Genomic DNA, 14760 nt, shown 5'->3' on the forward strand with positions numbered 1-14760 from the left:
AATAAAGGATCATTCAGGCGTTTCCAAGTAGCCACGGAGAACCACTAAGGATTCATATATTATCTTTTCACAAATTGTAGAAAATATGGAACGTCTTCTTCCCAACTTCCTCTACTCTGAAGCCTTTTGCTTGACACCAAACGTTGTGTATTTCCATTTTGTAGTCATTTGGCTGAAATTTAAGAGGCAATATTACTAAGGTAGCGTTTGATAATCGGATCGCATAGAACTTAATAAGATTGAAAAAAACATAACATAGAAAAACACTATTCTTCTATGTACTGCGTTCACTACAAGAAACATTTGAATTATAGTTGAAAAATTAGTGCTAGTCCCAATGGCGATGCTAATTTTGTCTCAGTGTCGGCTTAAGCGAAGCTGACGCAAAGCGTAAAAAAATCACTTTATTTTAGTGTTGGTTTGCCCCATGTCAGTTAGCGTCACCTTTTGATCAATTAGCATCAGCTTTTGTGGACGTAAAAATACTGGCCAACGTAGCGTTTGCCCAGCATCAATTACCGGTGGTTATAGTCCGACGCAACATTCACCAGCCACCTTAGCGTCAGTTCAACGAGGTACAAATCCATTTTTGTGGGTGGGAAAGTTAGTGTTATCTAAGTCAACAATAATCATTGTGGGTTTTTCCTCCCCATCTTCCTTATATGCCTCAGTCTCTTTCTTTCTTCATTCTCTACCTGGCCCTTTCACTCACTCTATATTTTTGACTACCTTCGCCCTGCCCCCAACGACCCTCACCCTCCCCCCCGACGAAGTTATGATCCACCCTGAAAACCTAATCATGCATCTCTGAGAGGAACATAAGGCTACGTGTCGGATCTTAATTGACTTTTCAGGTATATCTTATAAGACTACACACCCGAAAATAGGGATGACAATGGGTCTTGGACCCATTGGGTACCCGCTTAAATTACCCACAATGGGTAGGGTAAAAACCCGCAAGATGAGTATGAGGTTGGGTATGGGTTACCCGCAAAAATTAGTGGGTACGAGTGCGGGTATGGGTACTATAGTACCCAACCCACACACACTTTATTAATTATTTTTATTATATGTATACACACTTAAAAGTATATATATCAACAAACTTAGTTAAAATTTCAAACTTTCTAACTTACTGTAACAAAAGAAAAACTTTCCAACATACTCTTTTAAAAATGAATGATTTTACTTATTAAATACTTGAATAGTCTTTTGTATTTTTAATTTATGCTCTTTATTTTATAATAGTAGTTATATTATTTTATGCTAGAGAATGAAAATTGCATTTCCGTTAACTAAATTGCGGGTAATGGGTATGGGTACGGGCATATAGGTACCCAGAGGGTATGAGGACGGACATTCAAATTGCTACCCACGCTGGTATGGGGACGGGGACGGGTACGAGTATGTTTTGAAAACGCGGATACGGGGACGGGTAATATAATACCCTACCCAGACCCTACCCATTGTCATCCCTACCCGAAAACCCAATCACACATCTCGATGGGCATGCAATCATTGCTACTCATGACTCATCCAATCCTTAGCATCCGAGGAGACGGCGGGAGGACCTTGTGTTAAACTTAAGTTTTGGTTTTAGGTCATCATTATTATTATTATTATTATTATTATTATTATTTTGCAATGTGAGCACGTGATGATACATAGATAGATCAAATCTATATTTAATAAATGGCCTCATTGGTCGTCATCATCATCGTAGTGGCTCAAACATTTCTCACTCCAAAAATCCAATCCAATAATCATAAACAAAACAAGAACCCCCTCAATCATTTTCTGTTTTTCACATATAAAAAACCAATCTTTTTGTCTCTTGTTTATAAAAACAGAGGGAATTGAATTACCCTTCTTTCTGAACCTGCCCACAATCTCAACCAAGTTGGAATCGTTGCCCACTTGTGTTTCTCCACATGGTTGATCGGCCACAACTACATCTATGAACAATCATTATATGTATTCATTCATATCAGTTCTTTCGTTTTCTCCAATTTACTACTACTCAAAGACTTGGTTTTTTGGTTGAGAAAAGTAAAGGGTGTTTGTAATTTCTGTTTAATGGGTGTTTCGGTTGTTTCACCACAATTACAAGAGGCTTCATGGGGTGGATCCTTGAGGTTTTTCACTCGGAGGAAGCATGTTGATTCTGCTCGTAAGAACCCTGATAGTCTGCTTGCAAAGGAGTTAACTGTTCTTCATCTCATTGCAGTTGGTAATTCAATCCAATTCAATTCTCTTTCTGATTTTTATTCTCTTTTAACATAAAAAGGTTTCATTTTGAATAGTAGTTTCATCTGGGGTACCTAGGATGGTTATAATTTTCCATGGAGTACTACTAGTTTGGTGTTACTATGTGGAAACTGTATATTTAATGATTTTTGATTTTTCATGTTTGACCCTTTCATTTTAAATTTTAATACAAGAATGGAGGTTTTCTGTCTTTGATTGGATATGATATGATGTTGTTGAACTTTAAGCTTTTCCCGCCTTTTTCTTAGTCGAACGACAACATTTCCTTGTATTGTTTATTTTACGTAATCGGAGAGAATGGCTTTCTTAAATGCACATTATTTGATCATTAAGTGTGTTTTCAAATTGACATTGATATGTTTTGATCAGGTGTTGGTTCAACAATTGGCGCTGGAGTATATGTTTTGGTTGGAACAGTTGCTCGAGAGCAAGCTGGACCAGCCATAGCCATTTCTTTTCTGGTTGCTGGATTAGCTGCTGGTCTTTCTGCTTTTTGCTATGCAGAGCTGGCTTGTCGTTTTCCTTCAGCTGGAAGTGCATATCACTATTCATACATATGTCTTGGGGAAGGGTACTCTTTCTCTTGCCTCTAGTGCTTTAACATTTTTCATCCTTGTTGTTTTTCCTTTTTCAGATTATTATTATTATTATCAATTCATTTTTTCGGGGGATTTCTTTATGGCATCTCGAGGTCTATGTGAAATGTAATCTTATATAGAAGATATTAATGCCATTGTTGATTGGGAATTGATTAGTAGAAATGATTGCTCTGTCTCAGTGTTGCTTGGTTGATCGGTTGGTCCTTGCTACTGGAATATACAATTGGTAGCGCTGCTGTCGCTCGTGGCATAACCCCAAATTTGGTATGGTGTTAACTCTTCTATTGAGTTTTCTTTTTTCTTTTTCCTTGGAGTATGTTGATTTTATCATCTAGGTCCAACTTGAAGTTTGTGGTTCATTAGTAAATGAATCAGAAAGGCTAATAGGGCTTGTCGCTTGGCAAACTCACTTTATTTCTTCAATAATACTGGGAATAAAATGAACCTGATGGTCCATCAGTGTGAAAAATCTTCTTTTCTCAATTATTTAGTTGTGGTTTGGACTTTGGAATTTCTACCGGAATTTTTACTTGTCTATATCTAATAAGTTAGCTGACTTATTTGTTTGAATTGAAACCAGTTATGGAATATTAACATCAAATGTAAATATGTTTCTGCTATTAGGCTTCACTTTTTGGGGGTATGGACAATTTACCAATCTTTTTATCACGCCAGCATATTCCTGGGATTGATATTGTTGTGGACCCATGTGCAGCAATTTTGGTATTTATTGTTACCGGACTCCTGTGTGTGGGGATCAAGGAGGTAGGTTTCTATTATCATATATTTATTTTTCTTCCAGTTATAATTTGACATCATATTTATTTTATATTTCTTGATTATATGAGCTAGAGTTTTCTTATCTTAATGTATGCATCCTTTGTACATGGACTGTGAGCCTTACATCCAATCAATGTTTTTTAATTAAAATGTCCAAATGTATTGTTCTGAGAGTTCTATTTTACTTGATTGTTTTGTACATGCAGAGTGCAGTGGTACAAGGCATAGTCACATCAGTAAATATATGTGCATTGCTTTTTGTCATTGCAGCTGGTGGTTATTTGGGTTTCAAGTCTGGATGGGTTGGATATGAACTTCAATCTGGGTATTTTAAATCTTTGATTTGCACTTCCTCATGCATGTTTGGTCTCTAGTTACTAAAAACTTGTCTCTTTTGCTTTAAAAGGTTTTTCCCCTTTGGGTTTGATGGGATGCTTGCTGGTTCTGCAACAGTCTTCTTTGCATATGTAGGTTTTGATGCTGTTGCCAGTACTGCTGAAGAGGTATAGAGTGATAGTGTCTTGCAGTCTGATATATGAAGCCCGTTTGGATACGGACCGAAGAGCACTTATTGGAGCTTCTCTACTAAAAACTGCACTAGATAAGCTCCAATAAGTGCTCTTTGGTCCGCATCCGAACGGGCTTATAATTGAGGATATTCAATTGTTCACGATTCCTGATAATGTTTCACTTGATCAACAGGTGAAAAATCCTCAAAGAGATTTGCCTCTAGGTATTGGCGGTTCACTGTTTCTTTGTTGTGGAATGTATGTGATGGTGTCCATTGTTGTAGTTGGTTTAGTACCTTATTATGCGATGGATCTGGATACCCCCATATCATCTGCATTTGCTGACCATGGAATGCAATGGGCAGCGTAAGTTTATAATCTTGCAACTTCATGTGCATCTGATTCTTCTTAAATTTTTGGTGGCTCAACTTCAATAGATGTAGTAGTTTCCTAATATGTTTTGGCGGCGTCTGATTCTTCTTAAAGTTTACTGTTTGTGATTGCAGTTACATTCTAAATGCTGGAGCTTTCACAGCTCTCTTGTCCGCATTGATGGGTGGGATACTTCCCCAGGTAAATCAATGGAAACCCCAGGGTGCTTTTTCTCTATATCAAACCTCTGAAATTGTTCTTTTTTTATTCATCCCAAGTTTCAATCGAATATGTTTGGTATGCAGTTGAATACAAGTTATGGTTAACCTTGGAAATTGTCAAGGCACTTATTAAATTATCATTATTATGGCTAACTACAAATCTTCTGGATATGGGATGAAGTGTATGGTTTGTGGCTGTGTTAAACAAATGGCAGACTCTAGATATTCTTATTAATGATACCTAACAAGTGTAACTGATACTTATATCTTTTCTTTTCTAGTGAGCTAGCTCTTTATTAGCTGTAATGAAATGAGTTTTCGATTAAGAGGTGAAATTATATTTGTATTTAATACATTGTGGAAGGTGTTAATTTGGGGTTAGTTAGCCTGATTCTTATACAATCCTGTAATGGATTTTGCTGGTAGATTCTATAATTGCTTGTCCTTGTTATATAAAATTGTCTTCGTTTTTCCTTTGAAATAGTTAAATTTGACAGGCATAATACTAAGTTTGTTTTGTATAATGTTTTTCAGCCAAGAGTTATGATGGCTATGGCAAGGGATGGACTACTGCCGCCATTTTTTTCTGACATAAATCAGCACAGTCAGGTTCCTGTGAAAGGCACAATAATTACTGGCCTTGGGGCTGCAATCTTGGCATTTTCTATGGAAGTCTCTCAACTGACAGGGATGGTAAGCCCACTGTTGAAGCTTTCAGGATCCCTGGAACTTGTCTGATAGGATTATTAGCTTGAACTTATACAGATTACAGTACAAAATGATATTTGTGTACTATAGTATACAACATGCTTATAATGCCATGGTGTGGAACAATATGACCATGTCACCAGCAGGGACGAAACCAGAAAAAATGATGAGAGGGGGAAAGTTTAACACATTAAGTAAAATTAACTGTCACTAGTTGGAAGAGGGCAAGAGGCAGTATAAAAATTCTAAAGGGGGCAAAAATAACATTTGAATGTGTTGAGTAGTCCCACATTGACTAGACATATGGCAAAAAATATTCGTTATAAAGGGTAGAGCAATCCTAACTCCAAATCTAGCTTTCGGGATAGAGTTTGGCCTAACCCTAATTCTGATATGATATCTGAGCCTATCATAGGTCTGTTTATTGGGGGCCACATGTATATGTTAATTCCTGCAAATTCCATGCTCTAGATGTCTAGCCCTGGGCCTAAGGGAGGGTCTTGAGAAGTCTCACATCAATTAGAGATATAGTAAAAAGTATTCCTTATAAACTCCAAAGCTAAAATTTGGGTAGAGTTAGGCCTAACCTGAATTTTAATCGAATACTATTTATTATGGAATTTTTTTCTCTTAGGGGGGGGGGGGGGGACGACTGCCTCATTTCCCCACTACCTAGGTTTGTCGTGGTCACCAGTAAGCCATGATTCTTGAATCGCAACTCTACAATGAACATGTTTAAGACATTGCTGTTTTTCTTAATGTTGAACTCGTTATCAAGGTTTCAATCTGGCTAGAACAGTTAAACCCACATGGATAAGCCATTGATGTTTTCATTGTAAATCCAGGCTACACACACAAACACTCCCACACATGCTTTTTTCCTGTTTCCATAATCTTGTCAAATTATTCAACAATCGTAAGGTAGTTCTGAATCTTCGATGTTATGTAAATTTCACTTTCTTGAATGTGTAGTATATAACGTGTTTAGTTTTTCTACTGCAGGTTAGTGTGGGTACGCTTTTAGCATTCACCATTGTAGCAATATGTGTGTTGATACTAAGGTATATCCCTCCAAATGAAGTTCCGTTGCCTCCTTCTATCCAGGATTCAATTACTTCAGTGTCAACGGGGTATAGTTTGAGCAGTGCAGAGAGCAATGTAGAATATGCAGAGGCATATGCCAGTATTTCCGAGGACTCAAAACCCTTAGTTGTTAAGGAGGATGTTTCCATTCGTTATCCTCTCATTGCTAAACATCTTGGCATAGGCTACTGTGAGTTATACTTTCTTCTACTTCGCCAATCTCTATTATAGATCAAGTAAATTTAGTGCATGTTTGGAAACTTATTGAAAACCACAGCTGTCCACCATGATTTTGGCTTTCACCGTGGTTTTCAAACGAGATTCCAAAATGCTATTAGAATTCAAGAATATAATAATTTTTCTAACACCAATTCATTTGTGTTCATAGTACACATTTGAGAGTCGGTTTAAACCTTTTTCCAGACTGTTGTTTTATTTAGAATTTCTGACCTTGCCTCTTTTTCTGTCATTTGCCAACTGTTGTTTTCTCCTTACTTCTTTTGGTTTGATTTCGTTTTCTGGGGTGCAGATCTGAATGATGGTAACAGACGAAGAGTTGTTGGGTGGAGCATAACATTCATATGCTTAGGGGCGTTTGTCCTCACATATGCAACTTCATATATACCTCTTATGTTAGTAGGGGCAGATTTACATAGCTTTTCTCAAGCAATACATGCAAAGATAATTTCTAGATACATATTCAAGATTCCTGATTAGTTTGGTGACTGATATGCATTGTTTTATGCTATTGCCAGTTTTGTTCGCTTTGTGCTATGTGGAGTTGGCGGTATTCTTCTTGTGTCTGGTCTTGTCTTCCTAACCTGTATAGATCAAGATGATGCAAGGCACAACTTTGGGCACTCTGGAGGTATGCTTTAACATCTTATCCTTGTGTTTGATAATTTTATTGAGTAATGTCACGAGCTGTCTAATTCCTTTCAACTAATGTAGATGTAAAGCAGATCTTTTAATGTGAGTGTGTGTTGAATAATCCCATACAATTAAAATGTAGGATGTAGATTGGCCATGAATCCTGCTCAGTTTAAGAGAAATAACTCTTATGAATTCCTTTTCAGGTTTCATATGCCCATTTGTGCCACAGCTGCCTATAGCTTGCATTCTTATCAATTCCTACCTACTTATCAATCTCGGGTAAGCATTAATACTTGACTTTTACATGTTATATGTGCTTATGGTTTTAAAATGTTTTTTTTTTCCTGTCAAGCTGTGTGTATAGAATAGGAGGACCATTTGGAAAGAAAGTTAATCTACCAACCTACAGGAAGTGATTTGATTTAGTGTCTGTTTGAATTTCCATTGAACTCAACCTGATCCATGCTAAACTGCAAATTCTTTGCTTCTCTGGTTGTGTCTTAGGATCAGTAAATCTCGTTTGCATTGATGCTAACGGAAAACTACACACTAAATGATCAAAAAGTAACTCAGATGGATGTTTACATTGTTTTTAAAATTTCTATTATCTATTTTCAAAATGCAATACTTCCATGTCCTAAAATAAGCTGCAATCGAACCAACAAGAATAAACATGAGACACAAAGACAAACTATTATCTTTCGATGTATTTTTTTGAATCAATATTTCTCTGTCTAGATTTGTTTATTGAGTTGCATGATGTCTCTTAACTCTTGTATGTTTTTCTTTCAGTGGAGCTACATGGTTGCGGGTTTCGGTGTGGCTGGCAGCAGGACTACTAATTTATGTGTTTTATGGCCGAAACCATAGCACTCTAAAAGAAGTAGCTTATATACCAGCAAGGCAGGTGAATGATGCAATTTATGAACCTCTCTTCTGCAAAATAAATTAGGCCAAATCTTAGTCTGTGGGGCTTGCTTGCAAGTTGCATCCCAAGCCAAAGAGAGCTCCAGCACTTTTGTATATAATCCTTGTACAGGAAATGCTTCTCCAGCTTAGGTACATAGTCATGTATTTGTTTCTTATAGACAAACATGTCATTGTTGTATGCCTTAAAACTCTATTTCTTCTTCCCCATTATTTACCAATTAATTGTATGATATCATGTGCAAGCGGGTCAGCCAGATTCTTGTTCCCACAATGTAAACATAATTATTTGAAGTGTATTTTTGTATTACCATTACCTCCTCTCTTTTTGTTGTTGACAATATTATACCTCCTTCGTTTTTGAGGATTTCTTTTTAATTTCTATTGAGGAAATTATATTATTTTTAGGGTAAAAGTTCCTTTTGATATATAAAGCAGCTCTTCTCTTTCTCCTATCTTTCTATCATACCAAAGAGTGTATAAGTTCGATTCTCTTTCTCTCCTAAAGTGAACAGAGTGTAAAAATTCCTGAACTACACCGGTGGGTAAAGTGCAAGAGAAGGGAAAATTGGTGACACCTCAAATTATATTTGATATAGAAAAACACTTGTCATTGACAAATATAGTAATGTGACAACAATCACTGGTCCACGAGAGTGAAAAACATGTAAGGAAAACTCTTAAATCATGAGGAGTGGCAGGTGAAACATTTTGTTGTTGAAATGTTCACATCTTGATGATAATTTTGACACAGTCAGGCTGTTTCAATAGCTCAAATGCTTTGTCTACATCAGACAATGGGACTTCGTGGGTGAACAACTCTTGAAGTGGGAATTCCTGTAAAATGAGATATAATAATAAAAAAAAATTTAACGTAGATATAATCAAATATAATATGATTAGAATAATGCAAGAAAGAGCCAACAAAGTGCATTTGCTATGTTAAATTTGTAGAAAATTATTACCTGTTTTAGACATTTGTTAGCTATGATGGACAGGTCTGTTGTAGTTTTTATCCCTCCAAATGCTGAACCTTTCAAAGTTCTACCAAACAAAAGGGCAAGAAGTCCAAACGGCACAACAGGCTCAGGTGCCATCCCAACTGCTATTGTCTTACCTGTTCCCTGAATATACAGAACCAAATGTTAGGAACAAAATTGTACACAAGGATGGAAACAACAATGATATCTGTAGCAGGGTTTTAAATTTCTGTTGCGATTGCGTGGTGGAATTGCGGACAAATGTACATTGATGCGACCGCAATTACAAAGATGTTGTTGCAGAAATGTACATTGCGCGTTCAATTGTGGTTGCAGACCGCAATTCAAAGCCCTAATATGTAGATTGATTTGTATAATACAAATGTAGTGAATAAGATATTTATGATCAAACCAAACAACTAAACTTCTTAATGAGGTGAAAATTACCACTTTTGTGGCTGCCACAGATTCAGTAAGTAAAGGGGGAGCTCCAGTGCACTCAATGGAATAATCCACACCCACTCCACCACTCAGTTCCTTGACCAATTCTGAAAGAGATTTACCAGAATCACCAGGATTTATGAAGTGTGTCATTCCAAAGGCTTCTCCTTTTTCTCTCCTCATGTAATTTTTGTCAATCCCAATTATCTTAGTTGCCCCCTGCATCTTTGCTCCACTTATAGCCTGCAACACAAGGTCATTCTCATTAAGAACCAAAACTCAAGCTTCCTAGAAGAAAAAAAACATACACAAACGGATCAACTTATTTTTCCCCAGAATCGGTTCTGACACTCTAAAACAACATACAAATGGTATGTTTGGATCAATATATTTTTTCTGAAAATCAATTCTGATACCTAGAAACTACCCACGATAACTTTGATTCAAATTGGTTTTAACTTCAAAATCAATTCTAAAAGTATTTCCAAACATACATAAAAGCTTCTCTCCCTAGTTGATTTTGATTTTAGAATGAATCGTAGAAAAATTTCTAAACACAGCACTAAGATTATTTCATGGTTACCCCTAATCCAACAGTTCCAAGGCCAAAAACAGCTACACTTGATCCACTTTTAACCTTGGCTTCCTTCCAAGCAGCTCCAAAACCAGTTGAAAACCCACATGAGATGAAGCTAGCATGGGCTTGATCAATGGTTGGATCAACTTTGAGAGGGTAGCTTGCATCAATAACCATGTACTCTGACCATGTAGCACAACTAAAAACATGAGATAGCCTCTGGCCTCGGATGGACATCCTTGAAGTGTTGTCTGGCATCATGCCACTCAATGCTATAGGGTATTTCATACACAAATTGGTTTCTCCTGAAACACAATTCTCACATTCTTGGCACTCTCCTATGTATGTTGGAATTATCATGTCCCCTTCTTTTAGTTGTCACTTGATCACCAACACTTTCTACAATCCTGAAATTAATGCAATCAAAGTAAGTGATTGTAAATGCAACAAGTCACAATGAATCTCTTATGGGTCTCAATTTCCTGTCCTACAAATGAAATCTTGTCGTGTCAAGTAAAAAAGACATGAGTGAAGCAGTTACGAACTTACATCATAGTTTTAACTTTTAATTGATTTGTCCAAATTTTGTCAGTGGGATCAGAAAATTGGGACACAATTTGACACAGAAAGGTTGCAATCTTGAGATTATACTTAAAATAACATCTAAAACGAAGGTATTATATTTGTTGAGCTTACCCAACTCCTTCATGTCCAAGTGCTAAAGGAAATATACCCTGAAATTAGTTTGTTGTATCCATTAATAGTGGAGACAAGATGAAGAAAATAGATGCTTTGTTGTTTAAAGTGAAAGCAAAATCAAACTCAACACAGGATTGAAAGTAGTCTAACATGTGGGAATCCATGGATGCTTGTGATGTCTGTGTGGCAGATACTTGCACAAAGCATCTTAACTCGAACTTCAGTTGCTTTTGGAGGATCTACTTGTATCTCTTCCACTGTCACAGGCTCTCCTAGCCCCCAGCATATTGCAGCTTCATTATCCAAACCAACATGTAAATATATATTAGTGCTTATGTTGCAAAATCATATGAAGTTAAAATCAAAGTGATATGAACATGCTTGATGGTTGATACCTTTGCATGTAATGACCTGAGATTTGCTCGGCATTGTGTGAATGCAGGTCCAAATTGAAGCAGACATATCAGACTTTGGACTGCAGAGTGTGGAGGCGTGGTTATAAGGGCCCTGTTGCACGAATATATATAGCCACAAAATAGCGAGTCATGGCTTTCATTTCAACATTATCTGAAATCAATGTAGGACCGTTTTAGTCTCACTCTCAATTTGATGAAACTTATATAAATTTTAATGACACATCCAGGAACTAAGTCGGCTATTTACCCAAATTTTAATCAATAATAAGAGTATTAGAAAGAAAATTATAAGTGTTGGTAGTATTTCTCTATTTTAAAATGGAAAACGATTTATGACATGCAAAATACAAACATCTATTAATATCTATTAGACACCTAAATGAGAAAGTATGAGAAGAAAGAAAAGTAATAGATTTTATTTTAAAATAAAACATGATGCTTCACTTGAATGAATTTAATATTATATGACAGAATGGATCTATTGAGTTCCAGTTTTAAAAACCCATTCACTTCTGATACGTGTAACAGGGCAAGGTATGATCAGAGTGACAGAATGGATCTATTGAGTCCTAAGGTTCTAGGAATGATCAGAGTGACAAGGTATATTTATGCAAAGAGAAAACAAAAATAAGACACTACATTAGAGCGTCATGACACCTTCTATTGAAAATAAAGAGCAGAATTAAGTTCTGTGGCAGAATATGCCAAATTCTAATATCACCGCAAACGCAAATACAGATGTATCTGATGAGGAACCAAAGTGATAAGGTAATATAAGTTAAATTGATTTAAACTTTTTATCAATGATAATGTTAATTAATATTTAATGAATATTTACATTATTAATTGTATTAAATATTGTTTGTAAAATATTTTATAAATAAAATTAAATATTAAAGTTATTTAAATTTTAACCATCAACAAAAAATTCCTTAGGATTTGGTATTAAATAAGGTCAGGTGGTAAACAAGTTAAACCCTTGTAAAAATGAGAGCACTAGTTTTAAATTTTGAAAAAAATATTTATTGAGAATAGCATACTATCGTTTCCCGAATGAGTGACAATAACTTCTAACCAAATTATCTTCTTTTATTTCCTTCATTTACCCCATAGTTTATAGCTAACAGTTGCATATTCCTCTGCTTTCAAGAGAATTATGTAAAGAAAATGGAAACTGTGCAATTTCAAATATATCCTTCTAGGAAATTAATTAGTGTTAAACCATAAATGTTCCAACTTACAAAAGCAATCAAGCAAGTTACAACCCAGCTAAAACAAATCCCAGTCGTAAAAATTTGTTTAATATTAATTTCAAAATATTATTGTCAAACCAAAGGAAACTGTAACTTAATGGATAAGAACTCAAATTTGAGCCACTCTTTTGTTGAATGCAGTCCTTATCTTTCTAAATGTGTCTTGTCTATTTATAGCACACACCTGGAGACTAACTGAATATTCCGTCGTTGACTTTATATCTCTTGTCTTCTTCCCATGACAAGAGAGTCACCAATTGACCGGTGTTCCCCACCTCTTTTGAAGGTAAGATGTACCTCATCAAACTTGTGTTCACACTCTTATTATAATATATAGTATATCAGCCACTAGACTACTTGCTACATAAAGTGTAAAGTTACGGAACTTTTTAACTTATTTAAAATGAATGAAACACTTTATAAAATAAAAATAAGCCATCATAAATCAACAATTGCAATTAAAATATTTTCTTACACAAACCGATTAAAAATCAACAGTTGTAGTAACTTATTTTATTCTATAAAGTATTAAGTGGGCTAAATCCTTCATTTCTTTAACATTAATTAAATCCTTTCTTAAACCCCTTAAGGAAAAGCAATTTCTTTTATATGTTATTATGATGTCCATTAAGATGAATCTTTATTATTTTGATCCATCAGTGCACCATTGATTAAATATCATTGAATTTAAGATTCTTAAAATATTCTCTAAATGGATGATTAAAATTGAATGAGTAACAAAAGGGTAAAAATATAAAAATGTAAATTGAGCACCGTCCTTCGACTAACAGAAGTTGTTGCCCACTGCCATCCCTGTAGAGCCATCGCAATACCAATACTAGGCACGCTTAGGAGCTACTCTGCCTCTGCCTTATGAGCCTAAAACCTTCAATGTCTCCCTTTGTAGCAGATCCACCCACCACCACCACCACCCTTCACCACCACCATCATCAGATAGAAACCCCTAAAATTGGAACAACTGCAACCACAAAGTGGGAGAATCTTTCAAGACCCTCAACTTCTACATCTCTGCTCCCAATTCCTTCATCTTGTCCTTCATTGGCGACTTCAACCCCAAACACCTGTCGTCGTCATTACTCGCCTTTGGCGATAAGGTGTTTCAAATCACCGCGAGCAAGACTTTGATGTCATTGTCTTCCCATTTATCGCTCTTAGTTATCTCTAGTACACTATGAAGAAATAGAAACCCTAGCCAACCCTGAGTCTCCTCCAAAGATTAAAATCTTGACTAAGCTCCCATAAATATTCAATCTATATCATTTTGTGAGTGTAAACATATTGTGTTTTTTTTTTCAATTTTTTGCCCAGTTGACTTATTATTCAGTTCATTATGATGATGGGGCAAGAAAGTTGGAGGTAGAGAGGAAGGAGAGAGTGGAGGCAGGGGCCATGGCTGACAGCGTGACAGAGCTGGCTACAATGGTGAAGATATTGAAGTGGTGAGGATTCAGATTTGTCTGAGAGCCAAGGACTCACAAGGAGGAAGGAAAGAGAATGGGTTGGAGAAGCAGAGAAAGAGGTAAAATCTAAAATAACCCTTGTACAAAGTCTAAAATACTCCTAATGCACCGGTGAACTAAAATAATAAAAGTCCACCCTAGTGGATACATGTCTGAGTTGCTTCTCATAATAACAAATTATAGATAAAGATGCCCTAATTTAATCCTTCTCTTCCACCAAAAAATTATTCAGCAGATCAAATTATCAAAGTCAATGTTTGCCTCTCTCTAGCAGACACAGATAATGGAAAGTGGGTAGTTGAAATATAAAAATAGTATTACGTATAGTAAAACTCATATTCTATTTTGTCTGCTTCGATCATACATATTTTTCAAATACTAAAAAGATTCGGTGCATTATTAATAAATGACATATCAATGATGAACTTACACCCCCGGCTGCTACGTACATTAGTAATCTTACACATTTTAATAACTTCTTTACCAGATTGGATCTTGAAATCTACTGTTTTGATTAAAAGTCACTATTGCAGATTATATTTATAATTTTTTTACACCAATCCACACAAAAAT

The 14760-nt window shown here is 35.8% G+C and overlaps 2 protein-coding genes across 2 annotated transcripts; one reads left to right on the top strand and one right to left on the bottom strand.

The window, feature by feature from the left end:
• Positions 1–1729: 1729 nt before the first annotated feature.
• On the top strand, positions 1730–8661 carry LOC130729931 (cationic amino acid transporter 2, vacuolar-like). The gene is made up of 14 exons (XM_057581783.1): positions 1730–2230; positions 2638–2839; positions 3047–3131; positions 3492–3632; positions 3854–3972; positions 4054–4150; positions 4350–4522; positions 4663–4729; positions 5284–5442; positions 6460–6730; positions 7070–7172; positions 7296–7408; positions 7617–7692; positions 8206–8661. The coding sequence occupies exons 1-14, from the start codon at positions 2077–2079 to the stop codon at positions 8363–8365; spliced, it is 1920 nt and encodes a 639-aa protein (XP_057437766.1). The 5' UTR covers positions 1730–2076; the 3' UTR covers positions 8366–8661.
• A 237-nt stretch (positions 8662–8898) lies between these two features.
• LOC130729932 (8-hydroxygeraniol oxidoreductase-like) lies at positions 8899–11589 on the bottom strand. The gene is given in 8 exon segments (XM_057581784.1): positions 8899–9177; positions 9306–9464; positions 9768–10004; positions 10345–10714; positions 10716–10745; positions 11035–11072; positions 11188–11330; positions 11433–11589. Coding segments are annotated over 8 exon segments (1155 nt in total). The 5' UTR covers positions 11500–11589; the 3' UTR covers positions 8899–9066.
• Between the last annotated feature and the right edge of the window lie 3171 nt (positions 11590–14760).

Source organism: Lotus japonicus, chromosome 1, assembly GCF_012489685.1.
Source record: "Lotus japonicus ecotype B-129 chromosome 1, LjGifu_v1.2".
NCBI lineage: Eukaryota > Viridiplantae > Streptophyta > Magnoliopsida > Fabales > Fabaceae > Lotus > Lotus japonicus.